The sequence below is a fragment of the Dromiciops gliroides genome, chromosome 3 (assembly GCF_019393635.1).
Source record: "Dromiciops gliroides isolate mDroGli1 chromosome 3, mDroGli1.pri, whole genome shotgun sequence".
Lineage (NCBI taxonomy): Eukaryota > Metazoa > Chordata > Mammalia > Microbiotheria > Microbiotheriidae > Dromiciops > Dromiciops gliroides.
Genome location: NC_057863.1, coordinates 549,497,553 through 549,516,221, shown reverse-complemented (window position 1 = coordinate 549,516,221; position 18,669 = coordinate 549,497,553). Strand labels below are relative to the sequence as shown.

The 18,669-nt window shown below is 42.6% G+C and overlaps 1 protein-coding gene across 1 annotated transcript in view; it reads right to left on the bottom strand.

Annotated features, from left to right (window-relative positions):
- The window catches only part of CAPN5 (calpain 5), a 161,558-nt gene that overhangs the window by 13,308 nt on the left and 129,581 nt on the right, over window positions 1-18,669 (bottom strand). The window contains exons 4-8 of the mRNA XM_043998943.1: window positions 12,924-13,132; window positions 9,937-10,129; window positions 8,946-9,139; window positions 4,031-4,108; window positions 2,272-2,467 (exon numbers count right to left, since the gene is read on the bottom strand). Coding sequence (XP_043854878.1) covers window positions 2,272-2,467; window positions 4,031-4,108; window positions 8,946-9,139; window positions 9,937-10,129; window positions 12,924-13,132 — 870 coding nt within the window. The remainder of the gene's footprint in view (window positions 1-2,271; window positions 2,468-4,030; window positions 4,109-8,945; window positions 9,140-9,936; window positions 10,130-12,923; window positions 13,133-18,669) is intronic.

Genomic DNA, 18,669 nt, shown 5'->3' with positions numbered 1-18,669 from the left:
GGACAAATAATAAGTAGGGGAAGGAAGAAGTAATAACAACAGTAATAATAATAATAACAGCTAGGGACCAGAACTGTGATATCATATAATAAACTCCCAGATCAGGAAAAACTCATATACTTTGAAAGTTGGCCAGAGCCTTTGCCTAGGGTCGCACAGAAATTATGATTATGATGATGGCAATGACTGATATTTAAATAGCCCTTAAAAGTTTGCAAAGCATTTTACCAACATTATTTCATTTGATCCTCACAGCAACCTTGTGAGGCAAGTATGGCGACCTCAACTTTAAAGATGAGGAGGCTGGGGCTCAGAGAGGTCAAGTGGTTTGCCTATAGTCACAATTATAAGGGTATACGAAGAAACATTCCTGATATAGAATATTTGATCTGCAAAGGACCTTAAGGTGCTATCAAGTCCAATCTCTTTATTTCATAGATGAAGTTCCATCACTCAAGGAGAAGGTAGATAACCATTTGTCAGACATCTTGTAGGAGGGATTCCTGCTCAAGTGTAGGTTGGACTAGTTGTACTCTGGGGTCACTTTCAGCTCTGATAACCTAAGATTCCATGAAGGAGATAAATCTCTGGAGATGGGGGAGCTGGGAGAGAGGAAGAGAGAGATACAAAGAGATACAGAGAGAGATGCAGAGATAGATACAGAGAGACAGAAGGAGATAGAGGAGAGATTGAGACAAAGAAACAGAGAGGGGGGACAGAAGGAAGGAGAGAAATACAAAGAGAGACAGAGATAGAGATGCAGAGAGATATGGGGAGAGAAAGGGGAGAGATAGGAAGAGAAAGATGGGGAGAGGGAGGAAGGGAGAGAGAGAGAGAGAGAGAGAGAGAGAGAGAGAGAGAGAGAGAGAGAGAGAATGTAGGGCATGGGAATTGCAGGGTGGTAGATAAGGGGATGGAGAAAGGTTTGAGTGTCTTAGGGTTGGGAGAGTCAAAGGTTTTGTGGGGTTTTTTTTGGTGAAGCAATTGGGGTTAAGTGACTTGCCCAGGGTCACACAGCTAGTAAGTGTTAAGTGTCTGAGGCCAGATTTGAACTCAGGTACTCCTGACTCCAGGGCTGGCACTCTATCCACTGCGCCATCTAGCTGCCCCCATGGGAGAGTCAAAGTTATGGGAGAAAGTGGGCCAAAGGCTTGTGTGCACAAGGCTTGCATGGTAGGGATTGAGCTATAGTGTTAAATTATAATCAGGATGATATCCACTAGCCCTACCCTCACTTTACAGACAATAATAAAAAGGTCCTCCATTAACTTTGTCTTCTTATACCTCATCAGGAAGGGGAGATGACCCTGGTGTCTTAAAGCAGGGGTGTCAAACTCAAATAGAAACAGTCCCTGTGACTGCATATTGACCTAGAAAACTACAAATTAACATTATCTATGTTGTGTTATAATTGTATTTACTTTGCCTAACATTTCCCAATTACATTTAAATCTGGTTCAGCCCTCACTAGGGAGCTGGGTGGTGGATCTCTCCATCAGGTCCTACAAAAATGGAAAGGTTTTGAGTATGATGGGTGGCTATTGTCCAAGAACCAGCCTAGATCAGTTTAAAGCAGTATATCACCAGGTTGATCTGCAGAAGGACAAAATATTTCGGCTATAGCAACCATCAATAATAATCCATAAAATTATAAAAGGGTATCATGAGTGGAGGAAGTGGCCAGCCTGATGAAATTAGATTCCTCAAGTGCTCAAGAAAAGTGACAGAGACTTAAGGTGTACTGAATATTTTCCTCACTAGAATCCTGGGGGATAGTTTGTGCTAGAGATAAGGAAACTGAGGCCAAGGGTGAGAAGGTCACCCAGCCAATAAACACTAGCACGAAGACTTCTGACTCATAAATCTGGTGCTCTTTGTACTTCATTACACTTCCTTCCTACATTTCACAAAGGCAGAACCTAAAGCACAGAGTCAAAGGGCAGTTTGCCCAAGCTCATGTGACAATTCTGCAGCAGAACAAGAATTTGAACCAAGATCTCTTAATTCTTCACTGAAGGCTTTATTGCTTGTACCAGATTCATGCTGCCTCTTTACCCTTTTCCTCACCCTTCCCATGCCCTTCCTCTAAGGTGCAGGGGCCATGGCTTGTATATAATGGGATTCTCCCCTGAAAAAATCTTAGCTTAGAACTGCACTAAGACTTTCAGGACATCCAGTAAATGGGGCAGGAAGTAAAGAGTATCTGGAAAGGAAAGAGGGAGGCCATAGAGTCTGGGTGTGTGTGTGTGCAGATCCTTGCTCTTATCTCACCTGGGGGTTCTGGAAGAAGGTCTCCTTGTGGTTGATACAGCCCCCACTGCGGTTCTTTAGGGGATTCTCATGCCACTTCCACTCCCCTTTGATCTTCGCCTCCTCCCAGGTCTTGTGGATGCTCAGGTAAGACGTATTGACGATGAGACACTTGATGAGGTCCGTGAAATATCGGCAGAGGTCTTCGAACGTCATCCTGGACGAGGAGGTTAGAGTGAGGGATGTGCCAGCCAGCGTGTTGGAGGGAGGGGGAAGGGAGCCCCCACTCTGGAAAGACTCTTCTAATCCCGATAGCATGAAAACCAGGGATTTGATGGGATATGGAAGAAGGAACTTCAGCATGAGATTCATGAGGGTCCCACTTCTGTTAATCCCAGGGTTATCAGAGTAGAATTTAGGATATATCACTTTCCTTTGCTGGGTCTCAGGTTTTTTAACTGATTATCCTTACAAAAGAAGGATAACTATCATCTCTGTCTCATCTTCTGCTATGAGAAAAAAAAATTGCCTTCCTAAAACATATTTTTTCTTCACCATCTCCCAGAAGCTCCAGGGTCTCCTTCAAAACTCAACTGAAAGGCCATCTCCTACATGAGGCTTCTGATTTCTTCAGCTGCCAGGGCCTCCCCCACCATCCTGCCACCCCACGACCCTATATTTTCTTAATATACATTTTCTATCTATTTTTAGGGGCATATTTCCAGCCTGGGAGAATGTAAGTTCTCTGAGATGAAGGATTGTTTCATTTTTATCTCTCTATCTCCAGAACCTAGCATGGTACCTAGCACAATGTCTGCTATATAGCATATAGCATAAACTTAATAAATGTTTACTGACCACCTAATTAATTGAATGTGGCATAGTGAAAAGGATACTGGCCTTGGAGTCAGGAGACATAGGTCTGAATTTGGCTCTGCCACTTACAAGCTGTGTGACCTTGGGTAAGTCCCTTCTCACTCAAATGAGGATACTACCTTCTTCAGATGATCAATCGACCCATCCGTGAACGAGCATTTATTAAGTGTTTACCATTTACCAGACAAGCATTGTGCTAAGCAGTGCTAGGGATCCAAAGAAAGGTAATGTATGTAAAGTGCTTTATATAAATTTCAAAGTGCTCCAGAAATGGGGAGGCTATTGTGATTGTAACTTAATGGATGTGGAAGCACTGGATGTGGAAAATTTTATGAATAGAAAGGATAATTATTCTCCCGAGAGAAGCCTCACATCTATCAGACACTTGAAACACATTTGCTGAATGCCTTGGTGGAGAAACCTAGTCCTAGGGAAGGGAAGGGACTCCCTGAAGGTCACATAACAAGCTTCTGTAAGAGCCAGAACTACAAGCCAGACCTCTCCTGACACCCCCCCCCCCCGCAAGTTCCAAACTATTTCCAGTCCCTGGAGCCATCTTGATTTTCCAGACCTTACTTGGCCATGGAGGAATCTCTTCCTGTGCTCAGGTCTCAATATAAAAGTCTCTCCCAAACTGCCCAGCCATGTCTCCCTGTGTGTAAGACTCACAGAATTCTCCATCCTTCATGGTCATACCCAACTTCATCCTCTCCCTCTTGCTTATTGTTTGTCACTCCTCTGAACTTTGGTACATGGAGGCAGTGCAGTGGAAGTTGGGGGAAGGGGGTGAGGTGGACTTTCCAAGGCTCCTTTAGCCTTAGATGAATCTCTCACTGTGCTCAAGTCCCAACCCAGAAGGCTCTCCCAGACTACCCAGCCAAGTCTCCCTGTGTCTAAGACTCACCAGAATTCTCCATCATCCTTCACGGTCACGCCCAACTTCTCCCTCTCACTCTTGCTTACTTTCTGCCATTCCTCTGAACTGTGGGATATGGAGGAAATGGGGGTAGGGGTGGAGACAATGAGTTAGAGAAAAAGACACTAGATTTCACGCCCCTCAAAATACCTGATCAAGAATTGTTGAGTATTAACACTTACTTGTATGTGTGTGCACGTGCTATCTCTTTACTAGACTATCAGCTCGGTTGGGGGAAAGTTATCCCCACCTCAGTTTGGATCTGTTCTAGTTCTAAGCACAGGCTTTGTATACTGCAGGTACTTACAGAGAATGAATGAATGAATGAATGAATGAATGAATGAATGAATGAATGAATGAATGAATGAAACAGGATAAAAGATGATGATGAGTTCTTTGGTTTTTTTAAAACTAGACCTAAGATTTCATTGCTATAGAGAGCCAGCCAAAGAAAATTCCTCTATCAATGCAGATGAGTATTTCCTCTTCAACTGATGGTCAAGTTGATGAGCATGTTAAAATTAATAAGCATCTATTAAGCACTTACTGTTTGCCAGGTGCTGTGCTAAGTGTAGAGGTTACCAAAAAAAAAAAAAAAAGTAAAAACCAGGCTCTGTTCTCAAAGAATGCACAGTCTAATGGAGGAGACACCATGTCCAGACAAGATATATCTAGGATAAGTTGGATATGCTCTCAGAAGGAAAGCGCTGACACTAAGGGGGATCGGCAAAGGCTTCCGGTAGAAGGTGGGATTTTAAGACAGGAAAGCCAGGAACCAGAAAGGAAGAGAGAGAGCATTCTAAGCATTGCAGGACAGCCCATGGAAATGCCTGCACTTGGGACATGTAGTATTGTGTTAGAGGGAAAGCAAGGTGGCCAGTGTCACTCAATCATGGTGGAGGGGAATGAAGTAAGAGAAGGTTGGAAAGATAAGAAGCTGGGTTACAAAGGAATTTAAAAGCCAAAAGATTTTATAGTTGATACTGGAAGTAATCATGAGTCATTGAAGTTCAGTGAGGGGGGAGTGAGGGCAGGGAGATATTTCAGACCAGTGCTTTGGGAGGGTTATTTTGACAGTGGTGTGGAAGATGGGCTGGAATGAGGAGAGGAGAGGAAAAGATACCAACTGGAAGGCTATTGCAATAATCCAGGTGAAAGGTGATAAAAGCTTACATCGGAGTGGTTGTGGTGTCAGAGGAGAGAAGAGGGTATATACAAGACATGTTATATATGGTAGATATAAGATAGATTCGACAGGACTTAACAATAGGTTAGATATGGGAAGGTGAGAGAGAAAGAAAGAGAGAGGAGTGGGAGAGAGGAAGGGAGGAGGAAGAGTTGAACGTGACACCTAGGTTTTGAGCCTGGGTGACTGAGGGGAATGGTGGTACCCTTGACAAAAGTAGGGAAGTAGGAAAAAAGTAGGAAGTTGGGAGGGTTTTGGGGAAAAGATGAGTCCTGTTTGGGACATGTTGAGATTAAGCCTAGGGCATTAAGAAGTTAAGTGACTTGCCTAAAATTGCTCAGTGAATAGGTCAGAGGCAGGACCTGAATCCAGGTAATCTTGACTTTGAGGTGCTTTAGCTACTACATTACACATCCAGGGGTGTGCTGAAGCCAACTTGAACCAGCTTGAGAAGTGATTGTTAAATTTTCATTGTAAGCACTCATACCTCAAAAACTGGCCAGCACTACAAATCAAGGTTTGATTTACTGTGGTTGTTTTTTGAATTATTCTCTAGGCTTTAAAAAGTGATGGGAAAAATATTGACAATGCAGACTAAATTGAAAAATAAGCTGTATGTAAATTCTCCACCAAGAGCTAGTTGTTAAACATTTCCCAGCACCGCCCCCCGACACACACACAGTCTCTCATGACAGGAAGAGTAAACATCAATATCCCAGGCAGGGTGCCAAGGCAACAATATATACAGTAGTAAGAGTGGTACCTGGTATGAATCAGTCTTGCATAATACCACCTGTCTCCTGAGGTAAGATGAGTAATCATTTGTTCCACAGGAGTCAAGGAAAACACTAGCCTAATTATTTTCTCTATTAGTGTGACCAGTGTTGGAAAGAAGGTAGACTAATAATCTAAAATAACAGAATTATAAGTTAATAGCATTTGGAGAACCTCAGAATCTTAAACTTAGAATTACATTTAAATTTGGTTTCTCTAAATTTGGCTTGACTGTTTTTCTTTGTTGCTAGAGAGGATTCTGTGTGTATTCAGAGTTTTCACTGGAAAGGACTGACTATTAAAAAAAAATCCAAAAGGCATTAATAAAAGATGCTTTAAAATTATAAGATCTTGAAGTATTATGATAGAGCATTATGAACTTGGATTACTCTGCAATTCTAGAATATCAACATACAGTCCTAAAATCACAGCTCTTAAAAACTCTGAATTTAATAGAATTTTGGAATCACAGGATCTGAAACTCTTAAAATCATAGAACTATAGAACTTTAGAATCACACAATCGTAAAATCTCAGTGCTAGAAGAAACCTCAGAGGTCACTGGATCCAAACTCTCCCTTTAGCATGAATTCACTTGAACCACATGATAAGCTGATGTGGGCTGGTAGATGGGAAAACACATCTGCAAGGCTGAATTAAAAGGGAGGCCATCTTGGGGGTGAAACTGTAAGCACTCTGAAGGCAAGGTCCAGTCTTTGATTTCTTTCCTACCTCTCCCACAGATATAAGTATAGGAATTTATATCTGCTACAGGTCTATGAATTACTGAAGCTTTCATTCATTCATGAAGCCAATCTTCTCACTGTCCTACTACAGAACTGGCTCTTTCCCACCTTCTTGTCTGTGCTCATAGAACTTTGCCCAACTGGAATATTCTCCTGTGTCCTTCACTCTTACCAAAAATTCAATCGCTCAATCAATAAACATTTATTAAGCACCTACCACACGTCAGGTACTGTGCTAAACTCTGGGGATTAAAAAAAGGGGGGGGGGAGAGACAGTCCTTGCGTATCCTTTTTGGCCAACTTTCTCCTCTGCCAGGAGGAGAAACTAACTGTTCCCCTCCACTCAGCCAAATCCTACCTCTCTTTCAGGTCCCACCTTCTCCATGAAGTTTTTCCTGATCTCCTCCTTCCAAATTAATTACACTTCTTCCTTTGAAACCATCAAGCAATCACTATGTGGTCTCATGTATTCCTAATCCTCTGTGCACTTAACTTTATTTTGCTCTTTTGTAGTGTTTTACATTCATATTTTAAACTTTTATTTCAATCTCATGATGCAGAAAAGTTTGAAAAAGTAAGAGTCTGTTGCTTCCTTATTAAATAAGAAAGTTAGATTAGATTAAGGTCCCTTCTGGGGCAGCAAGGTGGCACAGAGCCAGGCCTGGAGTCAGAAAGACCTGAATTCAAATCTAGCCTCAGACATTTACCAGCTGTACGACTCTCAGCAGGACGCTTAACCCTGGTTGCCTCACTTTCCTCATCTGTCAAATGAGCTGGAGAAGGAAATGGCAAACCACTCCAGCAACTCTGCCAAGAAAATCCCAAATGGGGCCATGAAGAGCTAGACAAAACTGAAAAACTACTGCACAACAGCAACAACCAGGTCCTTTCCAGCTTTCACATGTTCCATGATCTGATACTATGTTCCAAGGTCACTTCTATTCTATCTCATGTGTTCTAAGATCCTTCTGCCTCTTTTATTCTATGTTCTGAGGTCCTTTCCAGCTCTGACATTCCATGGGTTATCTTGTAACACCCTGTGTTCTAAATATCCCTTCTATTTCTTTCTTTCTTTTTTTTTTTTTGGGTGAGGCAATTGGGGTTAAGTGACTTGCCCAGGATCACACAGCTAGTAAGTGTTAAGTGTCTGAGGCCGCATTTGAACTCAGGTATTCCTGACTCCAGGGCCGGTGCTCTATCCACTGAGTCACCTAGCTGCCCCCCCTTCCATTTCTAACAATCTTGAGTGCATTAGTATCTCCTCCCCTGATCTATGGGTCCCTGAGTGTAGACTTGCTGAGTAGTTGGACATGATGTAGCATGTTCATTTACGCATCCAAGTAGATGTAGATACACTTATATCTAGAGTAAGAAGGCTCAAGTCTAAATTCTGAAACTTAGTAGCTGTGTAAAGTTGGTCCCTGAACCTCACTGGTAAGATTAGGATACTTACTCTGCTGTCAATCTTCAGACCTTATTTATTGCTATCGTTTATTCATTCATTCAATCAGCAAATATTTCCTGAGTATTTAATGAACATAGTGTCATCTTCAAAGAAGAGAGGACAATGACATCTATCAACCTGAATGGCCTTTACTCCAAAGCCTCCGGCCAAACTGGAATTGGTACATTTCTTACACAAATAACTAACTTCCAAAACAGGATCAAGGAAGAAGGGAAATTTACAAAATATGTTACTTATCAAATAATAATCTCATTAAAATAGTTTTTTTTACCTGTAGCTATACTATAACAAACATTTATATTTTATTAATTGACAAGCACCTTAAAATAGCCCTTTAAAAAAAGTTTTACAATTTCTAAAACCTACTTGTTTTGTAGGGAGAGTCAAGATCAAGAGCCAGGATCTTGAGATCAGCCAGGGTCATGGCTCATTCTAAGGTCAAGGCTTATTCCAAGGTCAGGATCAAGGGGCTGGTTCTGGTCCTCTCACTTTAACTTAATTAGCACCAACTGCTGATCATGGTCAAATTGGTCCCAATCCAGGCTACACATGGCATAAAAGTATTTGGACAAATCCCCCAATTTCTTTCTCCTGGTAAAAACAGCTTCTTCCCAGTGCCTGACCTCAACACAGAGAAACAATCATTCTTTCCTTTCCCTCTGCCGCACTCTGCTCTTCCATTTCTAGGGTAAATCACTGCCCTTGCAAAAACCATCCAATATCAAAGACTCACGTGTCACTCCAGGGACCATTCCACTCCTTCTCTCCCCAGGGATTTCGCAACCGTATCATATCTAGCTTCTCTGACTTGAAGTAGGCCATCAGGCCATGGCCTAGACGAATCTTTCTCACATCTGTGATGGCGTAGGCGTGACCCTTCACCAGTCCACAATCCAGGCGGGTCTCCATGTCAGATTCTGACATCGCCTAAGTGATATGGGAAACATCAGGGAGGAAGGGGGAAATCATCAGGAGGGTGACTCACTCTCTCTCCCCATGCCACCAAAGATGAGGGGTGAGGGAAAGCACTGAATTTAGAGTGCATCTAGGTTCTGTTACTTGCTATGTCTGTGACCTTGGGCAAGTCATATTTTCTCTCTGAATCTCAGTTTACCCACCTGTAAAATAAGGGGGTTGGACTATAGATGACCCCTACTTGCTTCTAGCTCTGAATCCTATAATAACCCTCAGGTCTTTCCTGAGCAAAAAATAATGGTTGATACTTGGATAGCTCTTTAAGGTTTTCAAAGTACTTTATATACATTATCTTTTATGACCTGCATGTGAGTTTTATGAAATAGGTATTGCAGGTGTTATCCTCATTTTTATAGAGGAAGATACTGAGGGTCAGAGAGGGGAAAAGATTTTTTTCCCCCAAGTACATACAGCTAGTAAGTGAAAGAGCTGAAACTTAAACCCAGGACCTCTGACATCAAATTCAGTTCTATTTAGCACACCCTCAAGGTCCCATGTCCACCCCACACTGCAAAACAAAACAAACAAATGAACAAATTTTCAGTGGCTCACAAAGCCAGATAAAAGCATGTGAGCCTTGCTCTCCCTGGGTTACATATCAAGTTCTGAACATTCATATTAACTCCCCGTGAAAACTATGTGGGAGGCTGTTCCTATTAGCCATCCTGACTCAGGCCTCCAAGGGGTTGGTGGTACATTCAGAGCTTGGTTTAAGCTTGGGGTATAGTTTGGGCTGTGAGTCCTCTCACCTTAATAGATGCGCTGATGAGGCCCCCACGAGAGTGGACCTTCAGCACTCGCTCAAATAGCTGGTTCCGCAATATCTCATCGCTGGCATAATCCTCGATAGTCAGGTCAATGGGCTCTGTGACGCCCCCTGTGAAATCCACCAGGGCATCTGCAGTGTTGCCTCCATCTAGAGCTTCGTAGCAGCCTACCAACCTAATGGAGAAGTGGGAAGTAAGGAGAGAAAGGGCTACTGTCATTCCCTCTGTGGTCTAGAAAGTGTACACCCTGAATTTTATGATGATTTACTCTTCTCATCTATAAAATGGGGCCAATAATCTCAGCCTCCTCCCTCACAGGTTTGTTGTGAGAATCCACTGAAATCAAAGTGTTTTGTAATGATGAAAGTCCTATAGAAATGTAAGCTATGATTGTTGTTATTATTATTATTAATCTTTATTTTCCCTTATTACTCCTGAACTTTATACGCTTTCTTTTATTGGATCCTCACAACAACTTTGAGAGATAAAGAGGGTAGGGATTACATTTTAGAGAGGAGGGAAGAGGCTTAGCTAAGGAAAGGCCCTGCCAGAGGTCACAGAGAGAGTCCTCAGACTTAGAATCCAGGGCTCTGCTCACCCTCCCAGGCCTGCTCCCTGCTGCTGTGCCCAGAGCACCCTGCTTTTAGTGGGGTTTTCCTTAGGGACCTGGGTCATGGGCCCTGAGCTGTTAAGCTTGGCATTTTCAATTTTTTCCCATAACAACAACCCAGAAAGCATTCTCAAGAGGGCCCAGAGGAGCCCTGGGTTGAAGTCCTCTCTGTCTATTGCCATCTTCCCTGATCAAATGGTCTAACCCCATCTGGGTTATACGATTTGATTAAGTTCTGGGAGCCTCCTTTTAAGAATTTTGACAAAATAGAAAATAGCATGGCACAATGAGTCAGGAAGATATGTGGTCAAACATAGCCTCTGACACATCCTGCCTATGGAACCCCAGGCAGGTCATTTCACCTCTCAGGGTCCCAGTTCATTCTTTTTTTTCATTTTCATTTTTTTTTTTTTTGTGGAGCAATGAGGGTTAAGTGACTTGCCCAGGGTCACACAGCTAGTAAGTGTCAAGTGTCTGAGGCTGGATTTGAACTCAGGTCCTCCTGAATACAGGGCCAGTGCTCTATCCACTGCACCACCTAGCTGCCCTCCCCCCAGTTCATTCTTTAAGACTCTAAATTATGAATGAGTTATTGATGTGCCTCTAGTTTGGGGGTTTTGGTTTTTGTTTTTTACATAGAAAAGCACAGTCCAGAAAAGAAAGAAGGAAAGAAGAGAAAAAGAAAAAGAAGGGAGGAAGACGGAAGGAAGAAAGAAGGAGGGTATACAGAAAGAAAAAGGAAGGAAGGAAGGAATACAGAAAGAGAAAGGAAGGAAAAGAAAGAAAGAAATAAGAAAGACAAAAAAAAGGAAAGAAGGAAGGGAAAAAGAAAGAGAGGAAGGAAGAAATAGAAGATGAACAAACTGGGGTATGCCTAAGGGAAGAAGTTCAGTATGGGGAGGAGAGACTAGGCCAACCATCAATGGACTAAAAGCACTAGGGATATTTATCCTGGAAAAGTCTCTGAACCAGATGTAATGGTGGACATCTCTAATTCCTGCTCTCAGAGAGGCTGAGGCGGGGGGGATCACTTGAGAATAGGAGTTCTGAGGAACAGCAAGGCTAAAGCCTATCAGAGGTGTGGGGCTAAGTCTGGTACGAATATAGGGAGCCTCTGAGAAGCTGAGACAAGTTAAGTGACTTTCCTAGGGTCACATAGCTCGTATGCTTCTGAGGCAATTTACACTCAGGTCTTTTTGAGTCCAAGTTCAACATTTTATATACTGCACCAACTGGTTGCCTAATGTCCCTGAGTCCCCCTTCCAGGGTGTTTCAGAAAAAGGAAAAGGGGGCATTGGAAGGAATTAGTCCTCCCCAGTGAGCAGATCTCAGGGGAAAAGATTTCTCAGCGTAACTCCTAGAAGACCTCCGACATCCATCCATCAGCACAAGCCTTTGATGTGCTTCTATCTTGGAGTTTATTTTTGTTTGTTTGTTTTTTCATAGAAAAGGGCAGATGAGCCGGCAGAAGGACTCAGGGTCTGCACTCCCAGAGCTGATCTCAGCACTTTCCCCTCTTGGACAGCAGGGGACTTTATCCAGGTATTTCTAAGCATCTACCTATGGTCTGCTCCCCGGGGCCAGATGTATTATAGATGCTGTGGAATCATTGTCTTAGGAGCTAATAAGGTGTTAGAAACATCCAGTATCATTATCTAATGGAAAGAGAAGAAGGAAAGAAGGCTAATTCTCATCTTCTTCACCTATAACTCAGGTCGTGTGGCCACTTCAACGGAGGAAACAGAATGTAATGAAAAGAGCATTTGGATTCTGAGTGTGAAGATTTGCATTGGGGTCCCAGCTCTGCTCCTTACTCAGGGTCTCACCTTGTGCCCATTTCTCTACCTCTTGATCTTCATTTTCTCAGAGGTAAAATGAAGAAATTGAACTAGATGAGTTCTAAGGTTCCTTCCAACTCTGACATTCTATGCTTTAAGGGACTTCTTGAAATGCTGTAATTCTATTACCATTTGTTAAGTACCTACTGTGTGCAAGGCACTTTGCTAAGCCATGGAGATCCCAAGATTATATTATCATGCATGGACTTTGAGCTGGAGTGGATCATAGAGGTCAATAAAACAAGACCCAATCCCCATTTTCAAGGTTCCTTATACACAGTTTATAGCTGTTGGAAAAGCTATAAAATTTAACAGACTCCATGTCAAGAGAGAGAGTTTGGGTCCCATAATTAGGGAACTAACATGCTTTACCTTTCTAATTTTAACTTTCTCACTTACCTGTTTTCTAATCAATTAGGACCAAAATCCCTCTTGCCTTCTACCACAATCAGCAATCTTGTGCACAGAAACCACCCCCTCGTCCCCACTGCTTATAGATGCCCCAGCACAGGAGAACGTACTTGGCATAAGCCTTCTCAATCAGAGCACACCAGAACTCGTTCTTAACATTGGAGTGGCAGTAGATGAGCTGGTTATAGATTGTAGGCAGTCGGTCATCAATGACCACATCCACCCACTCTCCAAAGCGCCAAAAATGGAAATGGAAAATGCCCGTATAGCTTGTAGGGTTGTCAGGATCCCATTCCTGCTCCTTCCAGTTGGGGATGACCTAGGGACAGACAAGAGACAACCCTCTTAGTAATGATTATTATAAAATAAAAATGTCTACAGATGCTGAAGCTTTACAGAGAACTTTCTCCAACACAATCCTAAAAGGAGCAAGATTTATTACCCTGATTTTATAGATGAGGAGAACTCACTACGGAACAATGACCTGCTTGAGGCAGATTTCAGCTCCCCATTAGCAAAAACAATGAAAGCTTCTGAATAGAATGAGTTGCTTAATCAGGTAATGAATTCCCCCATCCTTGGAAGTCCAATCCAATCTAAGAAGTATTTCTTAAGTGTTCACCCCATATAAGTCATTGTGCTAAGGTGCTGGAAATACAAAGACAACAGAAGAAAAGGAAGGAGTTGGTATGACCAGGAGGGCAGCACTAGGAATCTGGGATGTGGCTCTGCAAGAAGGAAAGGGATTTGTTGGAAAAGCCAGATACTCCTCTTGTCTACCGGTTTATGAGCATAGGAATCTATGATCCAGTGAAAAGACTGTAAGATTTGGAGTCAGAAGAGCTTTTTTTTTTTAAAATCCTGGCTCAACAACTTACTAGCTGTGTGACCTTGGGCAAATCACCTAACTTCTCTGGGCCTCTTAGTCCTTAGCTGTAAAACCTAAGGGATTTAGGGGCAGCTAGATGGCGCAGTGGATAGAGCACCGGCCCTGAAGTCAGGAGTACCTGAGTTCAAATCCGGCCTCAGACACTTAACACTTACTAGCTGTGTGACCCTGGGCAAGTCACTTAACCCCAACTGCCTCACTAAAAAAAAAAAAAAAGCACCTAAGGGATTTAAATTTATGAACCTATAATAACCAATCCCCCATGATAGAGAGAATTTTCTTTAATAGTGACTGGAGTAACTGCAATTTAGGGGTAGCAAAGAATTGGAAACAAAGTCAATGTGTATAAATTAGGGAGTGGCTAAGTAAACTGTAGTATGTAAATTAATGGAGTATTATTGTGCACTAAGAAACAATGAACATAATGAAAACAGAGAAGCGTGGAAAGATTTACAGGACCTGATAGAGAGAGACATAAGAAGACAAGAAAACAACCCACACAACAGGCTGCTAGGTGGCTCCATAGTGCACAGAGAGCTGCACCTGGAATCAGGAAGATGAGTTCAAATTTGGCCTCAGAAACTTCACCTCTGTTTGCCTCAGTTTCCTCAACTGTAAAATGAGGATAATAATAGAACCTACCTCCCAGAATTACTGTGAGGATCAAGTGAAATAATATCTGTAAAGCACTTAGCAAAGGGCTTGGCACATAGTAGGTGCTATATATGAACGCTTATTGCCTCTTCCCACTACAACCACATAAAACAGTAAGAAACACAAAACAATCAAAAGGGAATGTTGTGAAATTCCAAAGAATAAGCATGGCCAAAAAGATACAAAAAGACTCACTCACCTCACCCCTTTGCTGAGGCAAGATCTATCAGCATGGACTTTTACTTTTATTTTCAGACTTTTTTTAATGCATTGATCAGTTTTGCTGATTCTGTTTTCCCCTTTAAAAACATTCTTTGTTATATGATAAAGTGAAGGATACTGGGAGAAATTCTGGTGATGTTAATAAATAACAAAAAATAAATTCAAACCGATTTATTTTAGGAAAAGTGTTGCTGTATAGGGGGCTGAGGCCTGGAATAGAAGGAAAGAGATATGGGGCTGAATCCTGCCTGTACTGGCCATGTGAACAATGGAGATTCCCTTGAACTCCTCAGACCTCAGTCCTCTCCCCTGTAAAATGGACATGAAAGGAAACACAGTGTAGTGGATAGAGAGCTGTCTCTGAGGGGCAGCAAGGTGGTGCAGTGGATAAAGCACCAGCCCTGGATTCAGGAGGACCTAAGTTCAAATCCAGCCTCAGACACTTGACACTTACTAGCTGTGTGATCCTGGGCAAGTCATTTAACCCTCATTGCCCCTCAGAAAGACAGAAAGAAAGAGAGCTGTCTCTGTAGGCATTTTAGAGATGAAGACATTCAGTCTCTCTGTAGGCAAGCAACTTGCTCAAAGTCACATAGGTCCTTTGACTATGGACCTAAGGCTGTGCCAAGGGCACACTGCCAGGCAGAAGCAGAGCAATGATTTAGACACAGGCCCTGACTCCAGATCCGGGGCTCTTCCCAATCACCTTACTGCCCCAGGGTAGCTGTCATTCTCTAGTTCTGAGACCTCCTTCAGGACCTGGTGAGGGTCATTAGCAGCTAACAAGGCTCTGTGTGAAGCCTGGTAAGTACCAGAGAAGCCAATTAACAAATCACCGGGGCCTCATGATGAGAGGGGTGAACAGGGAGCTGGGGAACTGCCCTGCTCCTAATCCTCAGGTGGACTCATGATTCTCTGAGATCAGGTACAGAGCAGCCCTTAAGGGAAGGGGACTCAGGCTGTAGGAAGGAAGATCCTGCCCACACTCTCCTCACCAGCTTAACGTTTCCCAGGTGACTCAGTAGCTAGAGCACTGGGCCCAGAGGCAGGAAGACCAGAGTTCGAATCTGGCCTCGGACATTTCCTCTGTTTGCCTCAGTTTCTTCAACTGTAATGTGAGAATAATACTAGTACCTACCTCCCAAGGTTGTTGTGAGGCTCTGTTGTGAGAATATAATATTTGTAAAGTGCTTAGCACAGTGCCTGGAACATAATAGTAATTATTGTGGTTGTTGGGTTATTTCTGTCATGTCTGATTCTTCATCACCCCATTTGGGGTTTTCTTGGCAAGGATACTGGAGTGGTTTTCCATTTCCTTCTCAAGCTCATTTTACAAATGAGGAAACTGAGGCAAACAGGGTTAAGTAACTTGCCCAGGGCCACACAGTGTCTTAGGCTGGATTTGAATTCAGGTCTTTCTGACTCCACACCTAATACTCTATCCACTGTGTCACCTAGCTGCCCAGCACATAGTAAGCACACATACCCACATATATATGTGTATGTATAAGTATGTACACACACATAGTAGTAGTAGTAGGCTTCCGCCAGTCAAGGACGACCATGGATCAGCACCTTGAAGAGCCACAGGCCACAGTGTGGCTGTGCAGTCCCATAGGGGAGCCGCAGCTCCTGCCGCAAGGAGGACATCAGAAAACTGTGCTCTCTGTTGTCTGTCAGTTCCTGCATCTCATTCATTTTTCTTCCTCCAGAGCTTGAAGGCCCATCTCAGCTGCGGGAAAGCTGCTCCTGAGTACTGAACTCCATCGGGCACCGTCCTTGGCCATCTCCTCCCAGCTGCCGGTGTCTATTCCCAGAGCCCTCAAGTCTCCCTTGCATGGGGCGACCAGCAAGTCTTTGGCCTGAGGCTATTGCCATAGAGTATACACATATATGTATACTAGCTATTGTTTACTATCATTTGGCTTCTCAGGACTACTTGGAGGTATCTTCAGGCTATTTTGGGTCTCATATACCCTTTCTTTTTCCAATATGTGGCTAAGAGTATGGACTTAGAAGGAAGGGAATTCCTAAGGGACTGAGTTCACAGGAGATAATGGAATGTTGCATACATTTTCAGACTTGTGAGCTGTATCTATAGGTTTTTGTTTAAATGTTTTCCCCCCTTTGTTATAAGGGAGAGCTCAGAGGAGTGTTATATTTGGAAATGACTGGGATGTAAAAACAAAGGACATCAATAAAACTTTTTTGAAAGTAACGATTGGGGGCAGGTAGGTAGTGCAGTAGATAAAACACCGGCCCTGGATTCAGGAGGACCTGAGTTCAAATCTGGCCTCAGACATTTGACATTTACTAGCTGTGTGACCTTGGGCAAGTCACTTAACCCCCATTGCCCAACCAAAAAAACCCAACAACAACAACAAACACTTTGAAAGCAATGATTGGTGAATATGTTGATCTTATTTATTCATATGTGTGTGAGTATGTGTATATCTGTTTATTCATTCTTGTGCTTTTGTGTGTGTAAGTGGGTTTATAGGTCTGTGTTTTTAAACTTATGTGCGTATGTGTTAGAGATGACACATTTATTTATGTATGTACCAAATATATCCAGGAGCTGTGTTTGCTTAATATGGAAACTACCACCACCAATGCAAATAGAGACCCATCTGTAACTCAGTCATTTCAGAGAGGACAAGGCACTAACACAGAATCCTCTAGCTAGTATTTGAGGTTGGATTTGAACCCAGGTCCTCCTGGTTCTAAATCTAGCATTCTTCCCACTAAGTCCTGCTGTCTCTCCATACCTTGCAGCAATATAGATTTACAAAGTGCTTTCCTTATTGAACAACCCTATGAGGCAGAGTACAAACATGTCTCCCCATTTTACAGGTTTGGAAACTGAGGTTCTGAGAGCTAATGACTTGACAAGATGCAGCCTGGTATACTGGAAAGACCTTTGATTCTGAAGTCAGAGGATCTGGATTCAAATCCTGCCTCTCTGATATTTACTCCCTTTGTGACCTTCGGGATGACCCTTAACCTCTGTGCCTCAGTTTCCTTATCTTTAAAACAATGGATTAAATAGCCTTGGAGATTCCTTTCAAGCCCTAGTTCTATTATTTCAGTTAGGAAATACTGAGACAGGATATTTATTATCATTCATTCATTCATTTGTTATTAAATTAGGAAATATGACATTTGAATACAGGTCTCCTAAACAAGTTCACTGTGCTATCTACTATATCAAGCTGCCTTTTATATAAATCAGTGTATTTGTTCATGTAACAAACATTTATTTAGTGCCATTCACAGAAACAAACATTTATTTAGCACCATCTGTGCACAGAGCCTTGTGCTTTGAGTGGGGAGAGAGCTGAAGTTTAGATAAACAATGTATATTTATAAGGACCAGCACTGGATCTGGAGAAGAGATGAAGAAACACAGGGGTTGTGGAATAGTCTTTGACAAGGAGCAGGGCAGCTGTAACCAACTGCAGTTCCAAGGGGATCATTGATGAAGTAGCCTGTCCATCTCTGGACAGCAAGAAGATGGACTCAAAATTTGGACAAGGACAACGGAGGGATTTGTTTTGTTTAACTATGAGTATTTGTTACAAGGGCTTTATTTTTCCTTTTCCTTTGGGGGAGGGGGATTGAGTGGGGAGCTAAGAGAAAAAAAATGCTATTTTTTTTTAAGTAAAACAAGGGGCAGCTAGGTGGCGCAGTGGATAGAGCACTGGCCCTGGAGTCAGGAGTACCGGAGTTCAAATCCAGCCTCAGACACTTAATACTTAGTAGCTGTGTGACCCTGGGCAAGTCACTTAACCCCAACTGCCTCACTTAAAAAAAAAAAAGTAAAACAAAATAAAAATTACATGTAAAAGAATGAGTGATGTAGCATCTATGCATTCATGTAAGAAGGATGCATTCTAGACATCATTCTCATCCCCCTCCCACAGGAACTCTAGACTTGGCCCCTAAGATACTGGGCTCTGAGAAGGGAACTTTTTACTTTATTATTTTTTTAACTTTATTTTAGCCAAAACCAGATGTCCTTTCCCAGACATGTCTATGCTCGATATGAGGTGTATGCCCCCAACCTCCTTTCTAATGCCTCTTTATATATT